The sequence below is a fragment of the Carettochelys insculpta genome, chromosome 6, assembly GCF_033958435.1.
Source record: "Carettochelys insculpta isolate YL-2023 chromosome 6, ASM3395843v1, whole genome shotgun sequence".
NCBI lineage: Eukaryota > Metazoa > Chordata > Testudines > Carettochelyidae > Carettochelys > Carettochelys insculpta.
Window position 1 is genome coordinate 124,376,351 of NC_134142.1, and position 26,444 is coordinate 124,402,794.

Here is a 26,444-nt window from a genome sequence, read left to right on the forward strand (position 1 = left end):
GTGACAACTGTGAAGCCTATGAGGGAAGGTTCTGCTCCTTACTTTCCTATGACACTGTTAGGATTCCTTAGTGCTCGAGGCCTGGGCCCCCTGAGGGGTCACATTGCCTGGACTTGGTCTCAGATGGAATAAATGAGAGAGAGAGAGTGAAAGAGAGAGAGATCCACTGACTGACAGGGGCAGGACTTTTATTAACTGATCTGATTGACATTTCTGAAGTGCGCAACTTCTGAGGTAAAAGAATGTTCGTGAGGTTGTGGCGGAAAAATCCAGTTGGAGCCAGATTGACCCAGCGTCACCTATGCTGATGTTATCAGGTTCCTTACAAAATGGAGTTTGTCCTTACAAAATGGAGTCTTAACATAGAATTACCACTTGCAAACTCACTCACAACATGGTCCAGAGGTGGATCTCTCATGATGCATTGCAGTGGCTTTTCGAAACCATTTTTTTCTAATTTTTGTCTGATTTTTTTTCTCTTTTCTGACTGAAAATGCAAAACTTTTCCATTTTTAGGTGTTGGGAGTTTTTTTTGTGAAAGCAGACACTTTTCATGAAAAAGCTTATTTAATCAAAAATCCAATTTTTGTAGAAAAAAATGTTTTTACAGAAAGCTCTAGTAACTTTAGGATTACTGAACAAATTTCTTCAAACACAGCAAAGTGACTTTCACTTTGGCATCTGAAACATCACCTCTTGTAGGCTTCATAGAAGGAATCAATTTAGAAGATACACTGGAATGGTGATGGTTTTGCAGACTGAGTTGGCCAGAGTATTCCACACACCTCAAGAAGCCCAAAATATATATTGGTGACAATGCAAGGAAAAGGACATTATCAGTATTTGATGCCATATTTCAAATCTAGCTGCGTTATTGAAACTCTGAGGTCAAGTCTATACTACCCTCCCTTCAGAAGAGGTATGTAAATACCACAGATTGGAAATGCTAATGAAGCTTTGGTATGAATATTCAGCACCTCATTTGCATAGTAGAGGCCACCCAGAGCGTCAAAAGTGCTGCTTTTGAATTGAAAACTAGCCATGTAGAAGGGGTTCCTTCAAAAGGAAAATGTGATTTCAAAAGCACCCTTCTTCCCAATTTATTTGGGAAGAAGGATGCTTTTGAAATCTGGGTTTCCTTTTGAATGAACCCTGTTAACATGGCTACTTTTCAGTTTGAAAGAAGCACATTTGATGCTCTGGGTGGCTGCCATTATGCAAACGAGGCACTGAATATTCATATCAGCACCTCATAAGCATTTTTTATATGAGGCATTTACATACCCCTTCCAAAAGGGAAGGGTAATGTAGATGTGGCCTGAGAAATGAAATAGCAATAATTTTGTAAAAGAACATATGGAAGATTCATTTTTTCCAGAAGATATTTAACTGCCAGCATCTTCTAATGTACCAACTAGAATAAGAGAAGCAAAACAGTATTTAGGAAAGATTGCTTCTTAAGACTTCTGTGTGTGGTTAATGCATTTCTGGGTAGACTGGCAGATATACCCTGTGTCTACATGAGCTCCTTCCTTTCGAAAGGGGCATGTTAATGAGCAGGTTCAAAAGATGCTAATGAGGTGCTGCAATGAATACGCAGCACCTCATTAGCATAATAGTGGCCGCGGCGATTCGAAAGTGCAGCTTTTCAAAGCACGCGCCGCCCGTGGAGACGGGACCTTCCAAAAGGACCCCTCCCCCCCCGAGTTTTTGAAAGCCGTTCTTCCTATCACCAGAAAATGGAAGGTTTTTTTGCCAAACAACCAAGACAAAAATGTTTTAGTTGGTTGGTTGGTTGGTTTTTCTTTTTGTCCAGTTGTTTTGATGGAAAAATCAATATTATTCCACTTAAAATTTTAATGTGAGTGAAATATTTTCATGGAGTGAAATATTCTGGGCAATTCTCTTTGTTTAATCAAACTAGATTGTGGACTCCAGAATCCTTGCGTCGATGGAACTGATGACATTTCTCCTGACAAGGAGTACACTGTGGCTATGACTACACTCAGCACTTTTGTCAACAAAACTCCACTCACAGAGCTTACACATATAAAATGCATTCTGTTGACACACTGTCGACAAAACTCAGCACTTTTATCACAGCTTTCTGCCTCTTCCCCACAAGGCTTAACATCTTTGTCTCTAGTGAATTTGCAGTGTCAGATGAATAAGCAATCATCACACAAAGACCAGTTTTTTTGTTTTCTTTTGCTTTCTTTTATTTTGTTTTTCAATTTGTAGCTGCTAAATTTTCTTTTTATTTTTTGGAGTGCAAAATACATGATCCACTCCTCTCTCATCTCATGATTGTAATGAAACTGTGCTGGTTTATCAGGTAGGCCCATTCAAAAATGAGAAATAAGGCCTCTTATCCAAATCTTTTTCAACAAGTAAAATCAGATCTTCTCTTCTGATACCTTCATGACCTAGTATAATGCTACTCTACTTTTTCGTAGATTAATCATATTACTCATAATGCTTGTCTGTGAATAAGATCCCATTCAGCACTTACAATTTCTTTGTAGGACTTGCTGTCATACTTAATTAGGTCTGAAAACAATTTTTGAGAGTGAGTTGTGAAAATTGAGGGCTAAATGAATTCCAAATATCAATTCCAGCTATTTTGTAAATAACCATTACATTAGTAATTATTTATTTATATTGTCAATTTAGTACTTTTGCATACTAAACAGATTAGTAAAAATGTGGCAAAAACACAAAATAAAAGCCAAATTTAATTGATTCACTCAGCCCTAGATAGGTATATTTGTAAAAAAATGAATACAGATGCTATTATATAAATGAAGGTTTGGGCTGTGGCCAGTTTCTGTACCTGGGGGAATATGAGAAGTAAACAAGGAACTTCAATAGCTATGTCCATCTACCTCTCCTGGTCAGCAGAACTGTCTTTCTAAGTAGTGGCATGGTGGAGATATGGAACAAATGATGCTTCCCAAAGCTCCTCCTTGTGCAGGGCAGCTCTGAACTGTTCTGCACAGCACTGTAAACTTCATGGAACAATCTGGCCCTACAGAACTCTACTTAAGTTAACTAATCTTAATGAGTTCATCAATGCACCCCTTCACAAGCAGGTGGCCATCTCATGCCAGGTCAGAGAGACTCACAGGAAAAGGTTTAGAATAAATAGTAAAGATGTGTTTTTCTTCTACGTGTGGTCAAGGGCCAGAAGTGAGATTCTCGCTTCTGACATCAGAGACTTACCAAAAAGTGCAAACCACTGCGGTCTGAGTATTGCAAAAGATGGGCTCTACCAGACATACTACAGACGGGGCAAGATCAGAGATGGAGCAGTGACCGTATGGAAAGAGCAGCTAAGTGTAAAACCAATGGAACAGTCTGAATGGTGTTTATGTTTGTGGTTAAAAAGTAATTCTATTTAGTATCTCTGGTTTTATTTTTTTTAAATGCTGAAACTCATCTAACAGACTGTGGTTATATTATTATGATGGTTGTTTATACAGATTCACAGATGTACTGCACAGGGCACTTTTCTGTTTAGTGAGCAATTAATTTTCCAAAATGCTTAAATCCCATTTTCAAAAGTGACAACATAGAGATATATTTTAAAAGATATTTAGGCACCTCCCACTAAGTGACTAATTCATTTCTGAAAATGGAACTTTGCCTTCTTGGTAATTGAGGCACCTTTGAAAATTTCACCCCAAGTCTATTTCCTAAGGGTAAAAAACAATTAAAAATAAGCCACCAGAGTAGAACTGGGCAAAGTCAATATTGATCAGTGATGAAAAGCCAAACAAGAGAGGTGGATCCGAGGAGTGAAAGGAAAAAAAGAGGAGATCCTTTGAAGGTTATTCTAAGGACAGCAGGCTCTGTGAGATGGTGCTTAGGAAGAGATGGGAGCAAGATGCAAGGAAATGAGCATTGAACCTGTCCAGGACTTGGAAGAGGTGAGAAGAATCTTGAACATGAGACAGAAAGGAAAAGGAAGTTGGTGGAGGAATTCAAGGGTTGGGATGATATGATATGGTATGACCAAAGCAGTAAGAGAAAAGGATTTGAGCTGTACTATTTTGAATGGACTCCTCGGGAGAGAAAAGAAAGTCAGAGAGGACAAGGATCCAATAGTCTAGGTCACAGGTAACTGAATTGTCAAATGTGGGTTTTGCTGAGGCAATGGAGAGAGAAGAAAGTGTTCTGAAGATGTTACATGTAAAGAAATAGTAAGAAAATAGGGGATCAAATTCAGCTCTGAATTACACCCCAGGAAATTCCATTGTCTTAAGTGGGATTGCAGATTGTGATGGTAATGAATTTGGCTGATTAGACTAAGTTGGAAAATGGGTTTTGCAGATTTTGATGGAAAAGAAAAAAATCAATATTTTACATGCAAAAAATCAATTTTATTGGAAAACCAAAATCCTAAGAAAAACAAACATGGCAATATTTAGCCAAAGATTTTAATATTGTGGTACTTTTTGCTGAAAAATTCTGGAAGTTTTCAAGAGTTTGCAGATGATTTTTTTCACTTCTTTTCAGATAATCTTTCTTTGATGGTTTTCAATAAAATATGTTCTGTGTTTTCCCACCAAAAAAAATCAAAACATTTTAAGGAAAGCAAACAGTTTCTAGGGAGAAAAATCAATTAATTGAAAACACAATTTTCCATCTGATAAGAAAATTTCAATAGAAAATGTTCAGCTAGTTCTTATATTTAATTTTTGTTGTTATAGAGGGTCCGTTATTGCTAATACCATTGCTTATTTATTATTTCTTGTGATTTATGATGACATCAAAAAGTTACTCAAGAGCTACTCTGAGAACCTTTGACATTATGTAAAATATAACCAACACAAAGTCAGCCACAAAGACACAGGAAATCTTCCTGGAATTAACTATATTCCTGAAGTTTCTCCACTGATTTGTTAAACTATGGCTCAGATTAAGCATTGACTTTAAACAGCAGGATTAATAGATCATAAGATCAAAAGGGACTGTTGTGGCCACCTAGCTCAAGCTCCTGTCTAACACAGATGAGAGAACTGCCCTGAATTAATTCCTGATTGAACTAGAGAACATCTTTTTGAAAAGTATCTGACTGCTGGAACTCTTGTCATCAGCAATGGAACTACAGATGTAGATGTCCCAAGCTACATCTATGCACAAGCTTCAATGGGTGAACTAAGGCTCCACATGTGCATTGGAGTGGAAGAACTGCAGAACGATTGCCCTAAAGAGTCATCTAGACGAGGTGCTGATGATGATACCGATGGAGAGACTAAGATCGCAGATAGAAGAACATATAGCATATGAGCAAGCGGGGTTCAGAAAATATAGAAGTACCATACAGCAGCTATTGGCACTAAGACTGATAGTGGAGAAAGCTTGACAAAAGAACAAGAACATACACACTTGCTTCATCGATTTTCAAAAGGTATTTGACAGTATAGATCAGAAAGTGGCTTGGACGGTGTTGGAGTCATACGGGGTGGATAGCAGACTGATATGGTCATTGAAGGGTATCAGTGACAATGCAGAGGAAGTGGTGAGAACATGCGGGAAGTTGGGAAGTTGGTTTAAACCAAGTAGAGGTACAAGACGAGATCAAATATCTTGAAGTATCTTCATCACACATCTGGAGAGAGCAATGGACAAGATCAAGGAAGAGGTAGAAGGGATATCTGTGTATGGGAAAAGAATTAACAACTTGAGGTTCGTGGATGATATAGTTACCACTGTGGAAGATGAGGAGAAGCTAGCAAAAATGGTGCAGGTGCTAAACGAAGAAGGGAAGCAGTACAGACGGATTATGAACATTGATAAAACATAAACAATGGTATTTGGAGATAAGGAAATAGGAAGGAAAATCAGTGTAGATGGTATTGAACTAGAAAATGTAGAGAAGTTTACATATCTGGGGAGCAACATAACATATGATCTAGACTATAAGAAGGAAATAGTGACTAGAATAGCGAAGGCAGGAGCAAGTTTGAAGGTGGTGGATAAGATCTGGAAAGACAAAGCAGTTAGCTTAGGAATGAAGCTGATCGTCTTGAAAACGTGTATTCAGCAGCACGTTGTACGGATGTGAGACGGTTGATAACGAAAGAATTGAAAAGAAGAATATTGGTGTTTGAAAGAAGTTGTTATAGAAAGATTCTGAGAACAGAATGGATGCAAAAGGTCACAAATGAGAGTTATACAGAAAGATACAACTGAAAGAGAACCTGCTGCAGAAGGTTATAAAATAGAAGCTACAACTATATGGGCAGATTTGCAGAATGAAAGATGAATGAAAAATCAAGACCCTGGTATTCAGCATAATGGACAGTTCGAATAGGAGAGGCAGACCCCACAGAGAACGTGTAGCTTATATAGTAGACTGGTGTGGAGCTAGTCTACAGAAATTAAGCCACTCTGCACTGGACAGGGAAAGATGGAAAGGAATAGTAACAGAGAGTAAGCCGTGCTAGTCTATACACTATCAAAACAAAAAGCAGTCAAGTAGCACTTTAAAGACTAGCAAAATAGTTTATTAGGTGAGCTTTCGTGGGACAGACCCAATTCTTCAGACCATAGTCAGACCAGAACAGACTCAATATTTAAGACACAGAGACCCAAAAACAGTAAGCAAGGAGGACAAATCAGAAAAAGATAATCAAGGTGAGCAAATCAGAGAGTGGAGGGGTGGGGGGGGCAGGAGATCAAGAATTAGACTGAGCCAAGTATGCAGACGAGCCCCTGTAGTGACTCAGAAAGTTCCCATCACGATTTAAACCATGTGTTAATGTGCCGAATTTGAATATAAAAGTCAGCTCGTCCACTTCTCTCTCTAAAACGGTGCAATAATGTCTCTTCAGTGACACACATACCTTGCGGTCATTGACAGAATGCCCCATTCCATTAAAATGTTGACTAACTGGTTTGTGGATCTGGAGTGTTTTGATGTCTGTTTTGTGCCCGTTGACCTTTTGTCTAAGGGAGTTCTTAACTAAATTCTGACTAAGGACAGAATATCGATAGAGATTATAACATCATGACTCTGTGGAGAAAGTAAATCAGGAAGTGCTATTTACTCCTTCTCTTAGCACATCAATGGGCCAGAAAGTGAAATTAATAGCAGCTGGTTTACAACAAACTAAGGGAAGCATTTCTTCACGTCACACACAGGCAATCTGTGGAACTCTGCCAAAAAATGGTGTGAAGGCTAAGACTATAGCAGGTTTTTAAAAAGGACTAGAAGTGTTCACAGAATATAGCTCCAGTGACAAGTTGGACCCTCTTTCTGGGATAGCAGCTGATATACTGGAGTTGCACTGAGTCTGCCTGTTCCACCAGCCTGAGTTCTGTGTAATTGTGACAGGCTGTCAAGCACATTTCTCTAATACACACAGGTAAGGACACTAGCAGCTGTAGAATCACACAGCATCTGCAATTACGTCTGCGTGTGAGGACTCAGCTTGGGGAATTGCCCAGCAGCCAAGTGCACATATCCCCTGGAACGTAAACCCAATATTATATTGTCAAGCACTGTATAAAGATTTACATGGCAGAAGCTTATGAAGTTTGCTCCCTCCCTCAGTTTTGAGGAAGCTATGCACAGCTTTTCCTCCCCACTCCCCTACTCGTCCACCTCCAGCTATGAAATGCACGCTGGTGGTTCTGGGTGTGTGTCATCAGTATCCCACAATGCACTTTCCTCCTCTCTCTCCCTTTGGAAAGCAACAGCAAAAAGTGTTCTCATGCTCTTTTTTCATATCCGCGCAGGTGCCATTGCAAGGTTATCATATAACCCATACAGCTTAAAACAATTTTGGCAAATATTCTGAGCACCTTATAAATTGTGCTGCAGTATGTGCAGAGCCTAAGCAGCCATCAGGGCAATGAGGACTCCAAGGAGGACATGGACGTACATGAATGAGAGAACACTGCAGAGGAGGAATAGGATGCTTTATGCACAGTGGAGCACTGGCTCTGGTGCTGTGAAACAAGCTCAGACTGGAGAGAGTGCATTGTTCTGCAGGTATGGGACAATCAAGGGTGGCTACAAAACTTCTATATGTGTAAGGTCACTTTCATGGAACTTTGCAAATTGCTTTTCCTTTCTCTGAAGAGCCGGTATATCAAAATGAAACTTGCTCTGACAGTTCCAAAGTGAGTGGCAATAGCTCTGTGGAAGCTTGCAACACCAAACAGCTACCAGTGAGTGGTCAATGAATGCAGAGTGGGCAAATCTATAATGAGGGCTTCTGTGATCCAGATAGCCAAGGCAATCAATATGTATCTCTGACAAATGTACAGGACATAGTGGACTATTTTGCTGCAATGGGGTTCCCTAACTGCAGTGGGATGACAGATGGAATGCACATCCCTGTCTTGGCACCAGACCACTATGTCACAGAGTACATAAATTGTAAGCAATACTTCTCCATGGTGTTGCAGGCATTGGTAGATTACAAGACTCATTTCACTGACATCCGTGTGGGATGGTCAGAAAAGGTGCATGGCCCATGCATCTTCAGGTACGTTGGTCTTTTCAGAAAGTTGCAGAATGGAAATTTCTTCCCAGCCCAGAAATCACTGTTGGAGACAGGGAGATGCCAATAGTGATTCTGGATGACCCAGCTTACCTACCCCTCGTTCTCTTGGCTCATGAAGCCATAAACAGGCAGCCTGAACCACAGTAAGGACCAGTTCAACTATAGGCTGAGCAAGTTCAGAATGGTAGTAAAATGTATATTTGGCCATATAAAAACCAGGTTCCAGAGCCTCCCGACTCAGTTAGACCTCAGCAAAGTCAATATTCCCCTAGTAGTGGCAGCCTGCTGTGTGCTTCATAATTTATGTGAGAGAAATGGGGAAAATTTCATTCCACACTGGCGGGCTGAGGCATATCACCTTTGAAAAACAGCTTGAGGAATGACCAAACAGCAACATGACAATCATGTTTTTTGCTCTTAAGAAGGTCCCCCCGAATGATGTGTGCTTGCCTGTAAAGCCAATAAGTCTCCCCCGCCTCATCCCTGTATAACACAAGAAATAAATACACTGTTTTTGTGAGCTAAGTTACTTTTATACAGGGAACACTAAAGGAGTTCATGGCAGGGGCTTCAGGAGCAGGTAAGCAAAGGATATTTTGCCATCACATGTGAGGGAATGTCAGCCTTCTGCTCTCAGAAACATTCCTGGGAGTGAAATGCAAGGCTGTCACTGACTTCCTCTCCCTTGCATGCATTCTGGGGTGCCAGTGAGGGGGTTAGGGAACATGGTGAGGAGGGCATTTGGTTCAGCATGGGCTGCAGTGAGGTTCTGGGCTCTTGTACAAGGCGCTGCAAACTGACTCCTCAGCTTCAACATCTCCTTCTGAATCTCCACTTTATGTTCTCCCCGCCTTGCAATCCACCTTTCTTTCTTCCTGATTAGCCTGCCTCTCCTCCAGTGTGGTTCTCTTCCATGCAATTAACTTTGCCCTGTCCATGCAGGGAGCTCCCATGTGCTCTATGAACATATCTTCTTGTGTTCATTTCCTCCTGCACATCTGTGCAAGTCTAAAGTCTAACAGTGGGGGGCAGGGTATGGGAAGGTAGCAGGAAGTGGTGGTCAAAGAGCTCACTGTTGACCACACTGCAACAAAACATAATGCTAGACATTAAGGAGACATACTTACTGTAGATGAGATAAGTTTAGCACACAAAGGAATTTATTGAAAGAACCTCTGTGAAACACAATAGGGATGTATTCCATGCAAGGGCAAATTTTGGCTTTTAAGCATCCTCTATGCAGCAAGTATTATATAGAGATCATAAGGGCCCTGCTTGACTCAGTTCACTTCTAGCTATCATAAAGCACAGATTGGGGGCATGTTTTCGAGCCTGTTGTTGCAAAAGCAGTTTCTGCAGCTGCACATGCTGCAAGCAGGTGGGGGCAGGGGGGGCTATGTACTGTGGCAGTAATGGTCATGATTGCCATGTACGTCTCCTCCCCTTTTGCTGAGGCACTGAGCCTTTCTCTTCCTGCAAGAGCATAGGGGAATAAAGTGAAGTGGGGGACAGGCAGTGTGGTTGTGCTATCAGGGCTTTGTGTCTCTCACAGTCACCACACACTTTTACTCCCCACTCTTCTCTGACAGTGAAAGGTTCCCTTCCCACTGCAGCCTCTGAAAGGAAGAGTGGTTGTCCAGGCACAGGAGAGCAGCTCACGCCTTCCTGCATGTGGCTCTCTTGGTCGCTGCTTGGTTCAGTGCTCATGGGAAGGAATACATTGACGGGCATGGCGCTAAATTTTTGAAAGCAATACTGAAAGAAAACATGGTAAGAGAATGTAGTAGAGCAGTTTTCTGATCCAAACAGACTAACCACATGCAGCACTAGAGGGAGCCAGTGGTTTATCTCAGATATGTGAAGCACGGCTAGCCTAGAACAACAAAATCCTTCACAGTACCTGCACATCACCCTCAAACAATGTTCACTTCTGCAAAAGCACTCTTGATACACTTCCATTTAAGAGAATGCCTTATTCCTACCTCCTCAAAAGGACAACTTTCCACACCAAGCCATCAGTAAGTAATATGGCATCCTGGTACCACGGAGCAGTGCAGCATACTGACTGGTCTTGTGCCCACATTCTGTAAGTATCCATTCCTTGGAAATGTTTGTTATTCTAAGGAGACCATTGTCTCTTTCTTTTAACCTATAGGAAGCAGGGGAAGGTGTATTAAGTTAATATTGAAATAGAGAAAAACTGGGAATAATAAACCAAGGACTTCTTAGCACACATTTTTTTATTCCCCACAAGCATATTTAAATGTCTTCTTTTTCACACCATTATAGTCTTTCCACAGTATATTCTGTCACTCCGCCATTAACCTGAACTTTAACGATAGTCATGGGTGTGTGTTATATGCAGAGATTATGCTTAATATTAAAGTTTGGTTAGGAAAAGTCATTAATACTAACTGTAAACTAAAATGTAAACTGTAAACTGTAAACTAAATGTAAAATACTAAATGTAAGTGCAAGCTACATAAAATTAAATGTAATTACTCTTCATGTACTTGTAACCCACTGTTGAGTGTGGGTGACAGGTCCCTCTCTATGGCCAAACAACAAAGCCCATAAGAGTAGGTCTATGCTATAAAATTAGGTCAATGGTTGATTGCCTAAAAAGACATGGACTGATGACCTGCTCATAAGACAGTCTCCATCTTGAAGTATACTGTTACACAAAGACAACAATGGAAGTCCTGCCACAGAGGAAAGGTATAAAAGGACTCAGGGGTTCCTCCATCTTTTGTCTCCATCCTGCTTCATATTTTGTCTTCGGCCTGCCTTGGAAATTGATCGACACACCCTAAGAAAACAGAGAACTTTACTGGAGATCCAGGTCAGGGTATCATTTCTGACCAGAAGATTGCACCTGATATAAGAGCAACTGTTTAGGGTAAGAACTCCCATGCAACTAGATTTTCAGAGGCACAGAATTAGCTGTGCATTTTCTCTTTGTTTGATTTGGTAACTAATTTTGATTTGTTTGTCCTTATCTATAACCACTTAAATCCTTCTGTTTTGCTTAATAAAGACTCTTTTGTTTATAATCAAACCCAGTGTAAATTGTTATTACCCGGGGAGGACCACCACTGTGCACCTCTCCCTTTCATTGATAAAGAGAGCTTACCTAATGAGCCCTCCCTGTGCAAACTTTTGCACAGAGACAAGTTTATCTGGAGTTTTGATACCTTCTGGAGGTTGATTTCCTGGGTACTGTGTCCTAGAACTGCATCCTCCCAGAGCTGTGGTTAAGCAGTGTCTCCACTGCTTTGCACAAGGGTGATTACTCCTACTCTGCGTTTTCTCTGGGAGAGACCAGATAATCTGACTCAGTAGGACAGGGTGATGGGAAGCCCCAGAGAGCAAGAAAGTGGGTGTGGCCATCTCCTCTCCTCGGTAGTGCACCAGCAGTTCTCTGTAGCTGGTTAACCTCCTCAGCCTTAGTTGTCTCCACCGGAATAAGCTCAAGGAATTCCACATGTATGCAGATGCTTCTCAGTTAGCAACCTCCTCCTGTAGCTCTCCCACCTGCTTGCTGAGGTATTCCATCATGGGGCACTTTTCACATCCAATGGTCCTCCCAGCCTGTCTATATCTGTAAGTGAGAAATGTCAGCTGCCATCTCTGTAAAATCACACCAGGATCTGAGTAGAGGCATCTATGGTCTGTTGGGCTGTTTGTCTACAGATGCAGGCAGAGGAGATAGGAACAGTGTTAGCACAGGCAATGTGGTATTCCTAACAATATTCCTTCTAACAAACTCCCTCTTGAACTCCCCTGTTAGCAGTCCCCTGGTTACTCATCTTCTGGTTCTTAGGGCCTGCTGTCCCAGGTCAGCCATACATCCTTGTTAACCACACAGGGGGAGAATGATTACAAGGTTGATGGAGGCTGACCAAGAGTGATCAGGGAACAAAGGCTCAAACAGTCCCCCACACACAATCCCAACCTGACACACTAACCAAAACTAACTGAAATAACTAAAACAGAAGAAATTGGAAACAGTTAAGCAAACTCACTCACCCCAAAGTTAGTACTGTTCAGCATTTCTAATTCATCTCCAATAGAGGGGATTCCTGCTTAGGGTACTGGAATATCTATGAGCTTGATTAAAGGCATTTCTGACTGTTTGTTTCCTAAAAGGAGAATGGTAAATGGTAAATGAGCAAGAGGATTTGAATATGGAGTCTGTGAGTCTTTCCAGACCTGCGTGACAGCTGGGGGCCCTGGCAGAGACAAACAGACATTCACTTCTCATCTACATTTGCTGTCCTTGTATGTCAACGAAGCTATTAAATCATAAAACCATAAACCAGCAGCTTTATCGTCTTACAATCTGTTTCCTCAAAAATATTTTAACTGTTGCCTGCACCTGTTGCTTTCAGTTTAGACTACAAAAATAACCCCTTGTTTAAACACTTCTTGCCCCTTCTTTCTTTGGTTTATGCAGAACCATAGGGATCAGGTTTCAAAGCAGCGAACAGAACTAATGTTTATGAAATTTCACGTCCCCATCCCCAATTACAATGGACCAGTGCTATAAAGATTCAGGGTTTAGCACGCAGAGCCTTCAGTCTGCTTAGTATCTTGGCAAACACCATTTAAACATCTATTTAACCTTTTATTAAAGGCAGAAAAAAGGATGGAAACACTTATGTATTTGAAATTGAAAGTATTAATTAGGATTTCATTTTAATAAGATCCCTTGTTCCCTTTCCCGTTAGTTGAAGGGAGCTTTTAGAAGGAAGCTCCACTCCCCAACCCACACATGAGAGCCCTTTACATGATATTAAAGATGTAAATAGCTTTTCTTTCTGAGGAAAAGAAAATGTAAATTGAAATGGGTTGGACCCGGTTGTGTGCTGTTGTTAAAGTATGATCCTGTTTCCTAGAAAACAAAGCAGGATAAACACAGGCAAGCAAGAGGAAGAGAAAACATCAAATGAAGTTCTGTCTCTGCTCTGGATTCTTATCTGCAACCTCTGTGTTGGAGGAAAACAGGCTCAGCATAGGACCTAGATGGACATTCTGAAACCTGGCAAACTTATACTATCATGAGACTGTCTAGAGCGACAGTGCTTTTTAACTGTTTCTGATCAGAGGCTCACAGGACTGATGTAAATATACAGACTTGCTTGAATTAGCCCAGACACTCATAAAACAGAAGGAAAGAAAAGAAAGATGATGTGGAGGGAAAATAATAGATGGGGGAGGTGTGAATGAGGAAGAGAGATAAAAGTCTTGCATCCCAGCTGGTGATCAGGAATTAGTCGGAAGATGTGGGAATAATAGAAAAAGGTTGCTCACCCCTGCATTATAGGATCATGTTAACACTTTTGCCTCTTTGGGCCCATATATTCATTTAAATTAATACAACATTTTGAATGGAAACTAGAGATGAGGAACTACTCCACTGCAAAATGTGGATTTACAGGAGTATCTGTATCTGAGGAGAAAAGGCAGAGGCTTTGCAGACCAGCTCAGGAGTGCTGTGCTATGGTCTGAAGGTGGAGTAAAGAAAAACAGAGAAATGGTGGGGTGGGGAAAGAGACAAATAGAGTCAAGGCCAATGCCAACAGTTTCAGCTTTCACTCTTCCAAGGCAGCTAATATACCTTGCAATCCAACTCAGAGATAAGCGAGGTTAACCTTTACTCACAGTTCAGACTAAAATCATCTGTTTGCCAAGTCTATTTACCACTCTCCAAATGGCTGTTCCCTATCTGCTTTTTCTTCCCTTTCCCTTCTCCTAGATTTTGTCGGATGGATCTTCACAAATATCTTCTCTCTGATTTGAATTCTCCATTCTCTCTCTCCATCTGCTCAAGAGTGGGGCAGTGAAAATACTGAGTCTGGCAAATTCCTGAACAGTGGAGATGGAATTGTTTTAACACTTCAGCAGTGTTGCATTTTGGATTTAAGAAAACTGCTCAGATTTGGGAGGTATGACACTAGAGGAGTTTGCTTTGAGCTTGAGCACATTAGAGAGATGTTTAAATTAAAAATCTTTTATCTACAGGTGCAGATACTTGATTTCTTTTGCTCCAGCAGTCAGCACAGCTAACATCTGAAGAGAAATAAGAAAATACAGTGGAATATCATTTGCTGGAGACTTTGGAAGAGCTGGGTGAGAAAGCTCTGGAAATTCAAGTCCACACTGAATGCAATCAAGGTGGGAAAAGATTACAATCCAAATCCCTGGAACAAACTGGAGATAGTAATGCCTGGTTGGTTAGCTCCTATGGGACTGACCATGGTGAAAAGATTGTTGTGAAGGTGCTGAGCCATCAACCCAAGAGACCTGACAGACAGACTCATTGAGGCAACAAAAGCTGGTAAGAAACTACATTTGGTAGAGGATAACAGCCCCCTTCAGGCAGGGGAACTTGGGTTTAATTAGGCAAAACCCCTGTTGAGTTCAGTGCATGCAAGTTTTCAACTTCTGTCTTTTCATCTGCAGCTTTATTGCATGTTATCTAATACTGGTGATTTCCTAAATATGCTTGTTCTGAATATAGATGCAACATTGCCTTTGTGCTGCTATGGAAATAGAAAGAAATGCCAGGAGCTGGTGGGATAGACCTCCCCAGACTTTTATCATTTTGGATCATATTTTTTCATATTCTTCAGATCCATGTTTAATATTTGCTTAATAGAAAATAGTAATAAGAATAATATAAATGCTGTGGTTGTGCCAAACATGCTAGGAGCCAGGGAACCCATAAGGAGAGACAGCCCCTGTTCCAAAGAGCTTGGAACCTATGTAATCAAAATGGACACATAAAAACAAACCACATAAGCAAAATGTTCAAGGCAGCATGTGCTACATGTCTTGCTCATTTTCCTCCTCCTCCACTTATTACATTCTTCCCCTCTGTTCAGATACCTCAACCACCCTGCTCTGATGTCATGATCCCTATGTGCCCTCCTGGTCTGCTCACTAAGGCTATAGATTCAGGGTCAGTGCAAAATCCCAATGGGGGGAGGCAGTGAAAAGTCAGTCAGACAGCATCTAATTTTTAAAAAATTAATGGAAATACTTCAAAGGGTTTTGGATCAAGCCAATAGTGTCCATGCTAATAAAAAGTGTTTAAGGAGAGTGCCTTCTTGCAGGTAAAGGCAGCTCCTACTCCTTGCTTACCCCCCACTCTGAGTATGCATGTATGTGTGGATATAAGGCCACATGCTTTACAGTTTAAGCCAATCTGTAACCATTAGACACCCATTTGTCACCCAGTGTGAGGGGCTGATCACCCCACATCTGCTTCTGCTGGGTTTTTATACTTTCCTGTAAAGCATCTGGTACTAGCGACCTGTCAGAGATAGGACACTGGGCTAGATGGAATTCAGGTCTGATCTATTGTGGAAATACTATGACATTTAACCTTCCCTCACACCTCAGGTTTCCTAAATCTTTGACCGCATTTGTTGTTCTCCTCTGGACTCTCTCCACTTTGTGCACATATTTCCTGAAGTGTGGAGTCCAAAACTGGACACAATACTGCAGCTAAGGCCTCACCGCTGCTAAGTAGAGTGGGGCAATTACCTCTTTTATCTCACATGAAGCACCCTGTTAACACATCCCAGAATTATTTTTTCACAACTGCATCACCTTATTGACTTTTACTAAATTTGTGACCCTTTATAACTCTTAGATCCTTATCAGCAGTACTACTGCCTAGCTAGTTATTCCCCATTTTGTAGCAGTGCATTTGAGTTTTCTTTCATAAGTGTAAGTGTAAATTTCCACTCACCTTATAGTACTTTAGTTCAGAGCACATTTCATTTGCTTATGAGAATGTCATGCAGGTCTGTGTACAAAGTCATATTCAAATCTAGATATATCGTGTCTGCTGGCTTCCCCCATCCAGAAGCCAGTAACCCTGTCAGAGGAGGAAATTGATTTAGATTGACATAATGTGGTCTTGACAAATCTGTGCTATTATCAATCTGTTATTCTTGATATGCTTGGTAACTGATGGTGTAATAATTTTGTTCCAGTATCTTTCCAGATATCAAAGTTTGGCTGTATGATCTATAATTGCCCAGGTCCTCTGTGCTCTCTTTTTGTAGAGAAAGGTACTATGTTTGCCTTTCTCCAGTCCTCTGGAACCTTGCCTGTCCTTTATGAGTTCTCACAAGTAATGGCTAAGAGTTCCAAGACTTCTTCAGCTAGTTCTTTAAGTATTCTAGGATGAATTTCATAAGGCCTGGCAACTTGAATATATCTGACCCATCTAAATATGTAACTTGTTCTTTCTCTATAATGCAACCGGCTCAATTAAAACTAACTGGCTGCTTCACAAATCCAGCATCTTACTTTCATAAACAAACAGTTTTTCTCCAATTTGTTTTTGTTTTAATTATTTCAGAACTGATAGTTTGGAAGAAATGGCTAGTGGGGAAACATCTTCAGAGGAAATTCTATCAAAGAAGAATACAGATAATATGAACACTCTTCAAAATGAGCCAGAGCATGAGCTGGGTGAGACATACTTTCCTGTTCTCAAAACTGAAAAAATATCATGGAATATAAAAATGCTGGAGAGTTTTGTGTGCATTCTGATGACATTCTGATTATTCTCTTGAACAGCACTGCCTCAGACTGTATTATCTCTCTCCTGCCATGTAGCCATTATCTAACGCTTCAGGACCCAGGCATAAAACTCCTTTCTCTCTGATTTTGGCAGCTGGTTTGACCACCTCTCATCTCCAACCTTTCTTTTGAATTATTCCACATTCCATATCAATGTCTCATGCACCCTCTTGACTCTTAACTTCTCACTTTTATTTCTTCATTTGATTTCCCTCCCTGGATCAACTTCCTCACCATGATAAGTACTCTCTTGACCTCATTTTCAATCAGAACTGCTTCTCTTCTAATTTTTCCATAATTGAATTCTGCCTGTGCACCTCACAATGTTGCCAGTTTGCCACAGTCCCTGCTAACAGCAACCCATATGTGACCACCAGTTCATGAATTCTATTTTCTGTGCCTCTTGAGCTGCTCCTAAGTATTTACCAAACAATAAAAGGCTTAAGAACTTAAACAACAAGAAGTCATTTGGCACCTGATAGACTCAGAGATATTTTGGGGCATAAGCTTTCATTGGCAAAGACCCACTTCATCAGAAAGTAACAGGGAGGAAGCCATGCTAGTCTATACACTATCAAAATAAAAAGCAGTCAAGTAGCACTTTAAAGACTAGCAAAATGGTTTATTAGGTGAGCTTTCGTGGGACAGACCCACTTCTTCAGACCATAGCAAGACCAGAACAGAATCAATATTTAAGGAATGGGTTTTTCACTGCAACAAAGCCCGCTGCCAGCTTTGTCCACATATCTTCTCTGGAAATACCATCACTGGACCTAACCAGGTTACTCACAGAATCACGGGCACTTTCTCATGCTCCTCTACTAACATCATATATGCCATCATGTGCCAACAATGCCCAGATGCTTTGTATATTGGACAGACTTCTAACTCCCTTAGACAAAGGTTCAATGGGCACAAAACAGGCATCAAAACACTCCAGATCCACAAACCAGTGAGTCAACATTTTAATGGAATGGGACATTCTGTCAATGACCTCAAGGTATGTGTGTTACTGAAGAGACATTATCGCACCGTTTTAGAGAGAGAAGTGGACGAGCTGACTTTTATATTCAAATTCGGCACATTAACACATGGTTTAAATCGTGATGGGAACTTTCTGAGTTACTATAGGGGCTTGTCTGCATACTTGGCTCAGTCTAATTCTTGACCTTCCCCCACACCCCTCCACTCTCTGATTTGCTCACCTTGATTATCTTTTTCTGATTTGTCCTCCTTGCTTACTGTTTTTGGTTCTCTGTGCCTTAAATATTGAGTCTGTTCTGGTCTGGCTATGGTCTGAAGAAGTGGATCTGTCCCACGAAAGCTCACCTAATAAACTATTTTGCTAGTCTTTAAAGTGCTACTTGACTGCTTTTTGTTTTCATCAGAAAGGTTATGCTCCAAATATCTGTTAGTCTATAAGGTGCCACAGGACTTCTTGCTGTTTTTGAAGATACAGACTAACACAGCTACCCCTCTGATACTTAAGAACGGACACACTAGGTCAGACCTATGGTCCATCTAACCCAATATGTAGTACTCTTGTGAGGTACAAGTATTAGAACATTTGCAAGCCTTTGGTGGAATATTTTTTGTTCTATTGACAACTTATTCCCATGACAAGGTTTCTTTTTTGTTTAGTATCTGCAAGGAAAAGAGAAGGACCTTACTTGCTCTTAAATGTAAGATTAGATCTTCAGGAGACCTTTGCTGTTATTTACTGAACTTGTTAGTATTAACATACCATAGCTTTATTTTTAAATTCAACTTTGACCAACCAAATTTGGTCCTAAAAATATATATTTTGGCTAGTGGAGATCAGGAAAGCATGATTTGTTTCTCTCCTTCTTTCTGAAGCTGTTGTGTCTTTGGCCATTCTTGTGACCACAGTGTTATAATTCAAGAACACTTCACTTCTGTTCTATTTTATGCCCAAACCTAAACTTATAAATTTGGAAACCAAATATAACTTTTTGGTAGATTTTAGAAAGGAAGTTTGTATAGGAGAGGCACAGATAAGGCCTATATTTGATTTTTAATTACATCTTTAACTATGGAATGATTCATTATTCCATAATGAGTTCTTCATGTTGATTATACATTGTGTATAAAAGAGTTTCATTTTATAAACTTTATATTTGCTGCCTTTACATTTCTTTTACCTACCTCCTTGTTCTTTTATTATGAGATAAGTTGAATGAAAGGGTCTATTGTCTCTACCAGAGGAATTATTTTGCCTCTGATTATTATTAAATATTTAAATGACTGAAGAGCCCAAGGTTACAATAGCAATTGGAACCCCATTTTGCTGAACACTGTACAAAATTACAAAAGAGACAATCTTTGTACTGAATGGCCCGCTATCGTTTCCTTTTATTCACCTCCTCTCTTAAGCACACGAGCTTAATCTCCCATGCAGGTCTGTGAAAAGGTAACATGAAACAATTGAATGTTACCAGAGATATAAAAATTACACAGTTGTGTATATTTTTAAATACTTTTCCATGGGCAATTCTTCAGCTATACTGGAGATATGTTGAATACCAAAGGGATATATATATATATATATATATATGCACACCAATAATTTTAGGAAATTTTAAATATGAATGTTTGTAGCAACAGTTCAGCCACATTATACATAGCTGGCATTCATAGGCTGTTATAATTCCCCCGCTTCCCCCCCACAATAACCATCCCAATGTCAAAATAAAACTGTGTAAAAATAAACTGTGTAAAAATATATTCATAACAAATTATTAAACTCTAAAATTTATTTTCATGTTCTAATATATTTCAATAGAAAAAAGAGCATTCCAGAACATCCTTTCCAAGTTGAACCTCGAGCATCACAAAAGCAAGAAGCTGAGGCTGAGAGAAGTCCTAGAAATCAGATTAGAAAATCTAAACAAATCGACTCCACAGACTTTAGAAGATTTGCCATGGCATTTTCTGAGGAAAGTTATGGCTTTGAATGGGACTGCCAGAAACACAAGTCTTGTGACGGTGGCATCTGATGATCAAAGAACCAATGGGGATGAAGAAGACATGGATTTTGATAATATTTTCATGGTTCCAGACACTGTCACTAGTGATTCTCTGCATCCCCTGGATGTTCTCTGTGCCATTCTTGTTTGCTCTGACAGTTTCTTACAACAGCAGGTCCTGTCCAAAATGTCCATGTGCCAGTTAGCCCTGCCTCTGCTGCTGCCTGCCCTTGACACCCCCAGGTGCACCCTAATGCTGTGGGCTATGAGGGACATTGTGAGGAAGTGGAGGCCGCACTCCCTGGAAGAGAGCAGAGGGTTCAGGGAGGAGAGCCTGGTACTCATTGAACTGCCGATCATTTCTTTTGTGCGGCTGAGGAGCTGCAGCTTCTCCAAGTCCAAACTCCTCAACGAGGTTCTCAGCCCCTCCCATCAGCACCACGATTTCTTCATCCATCGGGACATGGAGTCTGGTAACATCCCTCGGGAAATTGCAGGTGGGCTGGTCGAGATTGCCTGGTATTTTCCTAGGGGAAGGGAAAGTTCAGATATCTTCCCAGAAGCCATTGCTACCGCAAATCTGCGTGGAGACATTGAGTCTCACCAGCAACAGTTTCACTTTTTAACAAAGGTCTCAACAGCAGTGTTCATAGTTACAGACAGAATCAGTGAGAATGAATATAATCTATTATCCTCTCTGAAAGAATCAACAACTAAATGGTACTTCATCCTCAAGGCTCAGGCTCAGAAACACAGTGATACCGTGGAATTCCTTAAAAAATTATCCCCAGTACTAAAACTGAATAGATCCCAAGTACTGGCGAAAGACAGTGCCAGCGATAAAACTGCTTTTCTTAAATCACTGCAATCCACTATAAGGAGCATAATGAACTCTTCTTCCAAGAGGATGAATATTGAAGACATGGCTGCAACAGCCAAAGAATTAAAAATCCAGATAGATGAGGACAGTGAGGAATGTCAGAATGCAAGGAAGTGTTCTAAAGAAGTAACTAAAGAAGTAAGAGACTTGCCAGAGTACAGGAGTGAAAAGCTGAAGCTCCAGGGACATCTATGGAAAGACCTGTCTAAGGTGGAAAAAGAACTGTGCCGTATGAAACAACAATCAGATACCCCCACAGAGAAATATAAATCTCAGCTGAGAGAGAAATTATTGGCATTACGAACACAGCAGAATGAATTCAACCTGACTCACAGCTTGAATAAATTTCTTCATGGAATAGGAAAAACATGTCCAACAGCGAAACATTTCTTCCTCACCTGGATGAAATTTGAGCTGGATCTCATATCTAGGGAGAATCTTTCTAAATTATGCACTGAATCTAAATCAAAATGTGAACCATTAGGGGATAGCCTCGAGCAAGATATCAGTACATTAGGTGTTGAACATTTCATACGTGAGTTAGGTCAGTTTTATGAAGCAGAGTGCTCAATGGTGAAAGAAGGAAAAAAGGCAAAAGAGCAAAGGCAGTTCCTTCATCTCCCAGGCATAGCAGCTGACCTGATGCTGGAAGGGTTTCCCATGGAGCTGATCGATGGAGATGCATCCAATATCCCACTTCAGTGGGTGACAGATGTTCTGAAAGAGCTCCATGACAAGCTAGGGGGAAGGTCTAGAATGGTGGTTCTGTCAGTGCTGGGAGTGCAGAGCACTGGGAAATCCACCCTCCTCAACACCATGTTTGGCCTGCAGTTTGCAGTGAGCTGTGGCCAATGTACACGAGGAGCCTTCATGTTACTCATTAAAGTAGCAGAGAGTTTTCAGAAGGAAATTGGTTGTGATTTCATCCTGGTGATAGATGCAGAAGGCTTGAAAGCCCCTGAACTGGCCAAACAAGAAGATAGTTACGAACATGACAATGAACTGGCCACCCTGTTGATTGGACTGAGTGATATCACCATCGTTAACATAGCCATGGAGAATGCCACAGAAATGAAGGACGTGCTGCAAATTGTGGTCCATGCCTTCCTCCGAATGGAGGAAATCGGACAAAAGCGTAATTGCCAATTTGTGCATCAGAACGTTGGTGATGTATCTGCTTATAAACAAAATATTAAGGACAGGAAACACCTTCTGGAACAGCTTAATGAAATGACCAAAGCAGCAGCAAAGATGGAAAAATTAAGCAGGGAAATTACATTTTCTGATATTATGGAATATGAGCCAGAAAACCATAATTGGTATATCCCTGGGCTGTGGCATGGAGTCCCTCCCATGGCTCCAGTGAATATAGGATACAGTGAATGTGTGTGTGAATTAAAGAACTATCTGTATGAATTAATGAAAAGGTGTTCAGACAAAATAGTTCCCAAAGACATTCCCCAGTTTATTGAATGGGTAAGGAGCCTATGGAATGCTATAAAACATGAGAACTTCATCTTCAGCTTCAGAAACAGCCTCATAGCTGAAGCCTACAACCAGCTGTCTGCCAAGTATGCAGAATGGGAATGGGGTTTCCGCAAAGCAGTCCATCTCTGGCTATTAGAAAAAGAAACTCTAATTCATAATCATGCTCCTGGTGAACTGCAAGCTGGTAATTTAAATGATGAGATGCAGCAGAAATTAGTACATGGTGAGCAGCAGATATTGAATAATTTACAGCAGTATGTTGAAAGTAGAGAAACAAATTGTCACTTGATAGGCAAGTATGTAGAAGATTTCACCAGGAGTGCAAAGAGCCTCAAGGAAGAACTTCAACATTATTCCATGAGGAAATGTAAGGACACCTTTAACATTAAAGAAAGTCAGCATAAAATGGACAATATTCAGAATGAATATATGAAACTACTAGAAGGGAAAGTTGACAGGATTTTGGAAGATCATGGGAAGAGGGAATATGAATTAGATTATGAAGAATTGGAAGCAGAATTTGAAAAAATGTGGGAAGAATCATTAAAAGAGATAAACCTTATTTCTTTAGAGAAATATGATATCTGTCAGGATTTGGAATTCCAACTGAGAAAGGACCTGGGGAATCGGGGAAGTGCAGTGAATAAGAAGCTACAACAAGCAGGAAACTTGATGAATTATAAAATGAAGTCTTTCACAATGAAAATGGAGTATATAAACGCTCATGGTTTGAAAACCAAAAATAAAGGTTTGATGCAGGAACTCTGCTGTAAAGCAGGTGAATTTGTCAAATCCTTAATGGATGAGTGCAGTAGTTATGGTGAAAAAAAAGCAAATTCGAAACTTGACTATGATGAAACTTATTGCACAGAATTATTGTATATGATCAATAACAGGCTCCAACAGGTGGATGTTTCAAAACTTCATACCAGCAGTCTTTTTGAAGTTGACTTGAAGCTTCATATTCTAGGGGAAACGGCGCATGCATTTCAAAAAATGCATGAAGATTTTATCAATGCAAATGATCCTCAGAAATGTCTAGAGAAACAGAAACTGAACTATCTCTCAAGATTTAGAGACCTTTACTTGCACAAAGAAGATGCCTGCCGAAGAAGGGCCAAGGATTTCTGTGATCAGTGTCTGAAACCTGCCCTGCTGGATTATGTGAAGAGGAGATTAGGGGTGGAGATAGTAGAAGACTTCCTCAAGAGGAGACAGTCTACTGAATATAGCAACCGGAGCTCCTTCCAGTTCGCTATGCAGAAAAAGCTGCTGGACGAAATGAATTTCAGTAACTATGTGGGATATATTAAAAGCTATGAAAAGTTTGTAAAAACCTGGATATGGAGACACTTGCTAGATCACTATAGACAGACGGGCAGTTTGGAAGATTTAGAGAGAAAATTTCTGTCCACGATAATAAAAAAAGTCATGGATGTTCTAGAAAACTTCAGAACCAAAAAGACTGACACAGTCTCTGCCTTTTTAGACAACTTTTGTCGATTGCTGCAGAATGACCTAATCATTTCAAAGGCAAATTTAACTGGGATACTATTTAAAAATGCAGAAATTACTGATCAGTTCTCTGCCTTTATTCAGTCTTTTCTTCCTAACCTGAAAGAGGAAATCACAGCTCAATTTAAAGGTTTAGAAATGGCGTCTAAACTCTCTCAGCTGACACCGAAACCCCACGATGAAATGTACAAGCGAATGTTTGGCTGTGGGAAGCAATGTCCATTCTGTAAAGTGCCCTGTGAAGCAGGAGGTATTGACCATAAAGAACACTTTGCCACTGTACATCGGCCCAAAGGATTATGTCAAAATGGAAGTAATACGACACAAAGGCTTGAACATTCCTCATGCTCTGATGATGTGGTTTCCAATGAGAAATTCAGAAATTCAGACACACAGTGGGAACCTCATCCCTACAAAGATTATCGCAGCTATTACCCAGACTGGTGCATTAAGCCAGATCCCAGCCTCAGTGCTTCCAATTACTGGAAGTTTGTGTTTAAGGAGTTCAATAAACAGTTTGCTAAGGAGTATAATGCTAAACCTGCAGAACTCCCAAAAGACTGGGAGAAAATAACCAAAGAACAGGCACTGGAGAGCCTAGAGGAAGTCTTCAATATGAAACAGACACCTGAGAGGCTAATTAAGTGAGATGTATATGAAGGTAAACCTACAACAATGATACATAATTTCTACGCATTATTTTATTTTAAAAGATATGAGAAAACTCAAAGGCTACTTGTACACTACAGAGATCTTTTAAAAGAAGCTCTTCCACAAGATCTCTTCCTGAAGAATTTCTTTTGAAAGTGTGTGTCCACACACAAAAGTGGATCAAAGAGTGACCTGCTCTTTTGAAAGAGTGTCCACACAGCCCTTGCACTTTCAAAAGAATGGGACAAGGATTGAAAATGAAGACTGTTCTTTCAAAAGAAGGGCCGTGTGGAGCGTCTACACACATTTTCTTTCAAAAGAAGCTTTCAAAAGGGGGCGATCCCCCTGAAACAGGACAGGAAGAGTGATTTCGAAAGGAGCACCACATTCTTTCCATTTATTTTGAAAAGAATGTTTTTTGTGTGTAGATGCTCCAGGGCTCTTTCAAAAGAGCCCCCTTCTTTCAAAAAATCTTTCAAAAGAACTTGCTAGTGTAGATGAGGCCAAAGCGTGCAGATTCCAAATGGGGATGAGTGAAAAAAGGGAAAGCACTTTGATATGGGGTTTCTGAACTTGTGTATATACCTTTGATACAGCTATAAAATGTGTCTTTAGCTGCTGAGTTTCACTGGAAGTAAAGTGTCATCTTGTGCCAAGTCAAGTTCTCCATTTGTGATCTTAGCCCCAAAAGTAAATCATTTATTCAATTGTACTACAACAAGGTGTGAACAACAACATTTAATTTTATTATAATCTGTGTCATCTCCAGACCTAAGGACAGATACAAAAGGGCTGGCCCACAAGGCCCACGTGCCTCCGTAGTGAGGCTTCAGGATTGAAATTTGCACTGTTTTATTGTGACTTCTCATAGTTGCGGGCACTGACCTCTCTTTGTAGGACTACTCCCAAGGAGCACATTGTGGTGTGCTAACTGCCTACTCCAAAGGAGTCAAGGAAACATAGGGCAGGACTAGGAGAAGATAGAAGTTGCACTCTCATTTAAGTGTTGTCCAATGTCAGATGTTGAACACTGGCGGTAAGGTGAAACTGTCATGTCCCCAAAGCAACATATCCCATGTCATGTCTCTTCTCTTTCTAATATGTTCAAATGGACTTCTCAAATTGCTTGAAATGCACTTTAGGTTGATCATATTGCAATCCCTACAATGTTATGAAAGCACGTCTACCTTTTCAGTATAGATTGAATCTGTGTGTTTTGTTTTCCAGTTACACAAGGAGCCATGATCTGTTCAGACTACTTTTGCATTTACATTTAAAATAAAACTCTGAAGTGCCGTATTTGGTGGTTGTGTTATACTTATCGGAACACAGAATCGTTTTTGGGGGAAAGGGCAATATGCTACATTTATTGAGAATACACTAGAAAAATAACATACACTCTCACACACACGCACTGGCTTGCCAGTTGATGTTATAATTATCAGTCTGGTGCTTGCTTTCAGTTAGTTGGCCAAGCTGTTTACCCATTTTTCCAGATTGTATATGAATGTTTTGAATAGGATTGGTCCCACCATGGACCCTTGCAGGACATCACAAGTTACCACTTTTTCATTATGAAAATGGACCATTTATTCCTACCCTTTGTTTCATTTCTTTTAACTCATTGCCAATCCGTGAGAGGACCTTCCCTCTTATCTCATGACTGCTCATTTTGCGTAAGAACTTTTGGTGAGAGACCTTGTCAAAGACTTTCTGGAAATGTAAGTACATGATGCCTACTTGATACCTCTTGTCCACTTGCTTGTTGACCCCCTCAAAGAACTCTACTATTTCGTGAGGCAT

The 26,444-nt window shown here is 40.4% G+C and overlaps 1 protein-coding gene across 1 annotated transcript; it reads left to right on the forward strand.

Annotated features, from left to right (window-relative positions):
- Positions 1-3,875: 3,875 nt before the first annotated feature.
- Positions 3,876-24,638, forward strand: LOC142015200 (up-regulator of cell proliferation-like). Its single transcript, XM_074998616.1, has 4 exons — positions 3,876-3,929; positions 8,422-8,501; positions 16,897-17,009; positions 19,924-24,638. Exons 1-4 carry the CDS (start codon positions 3,876-3,878, stop codon positions 24,636-24,638), a joined length of 4,962 nt encoding a protein of 1,653 aa, XP_074854717.1.
- The last annotated feature ends 1,806 nt before the right edge of the window (positions 24,639-26,444 follow it).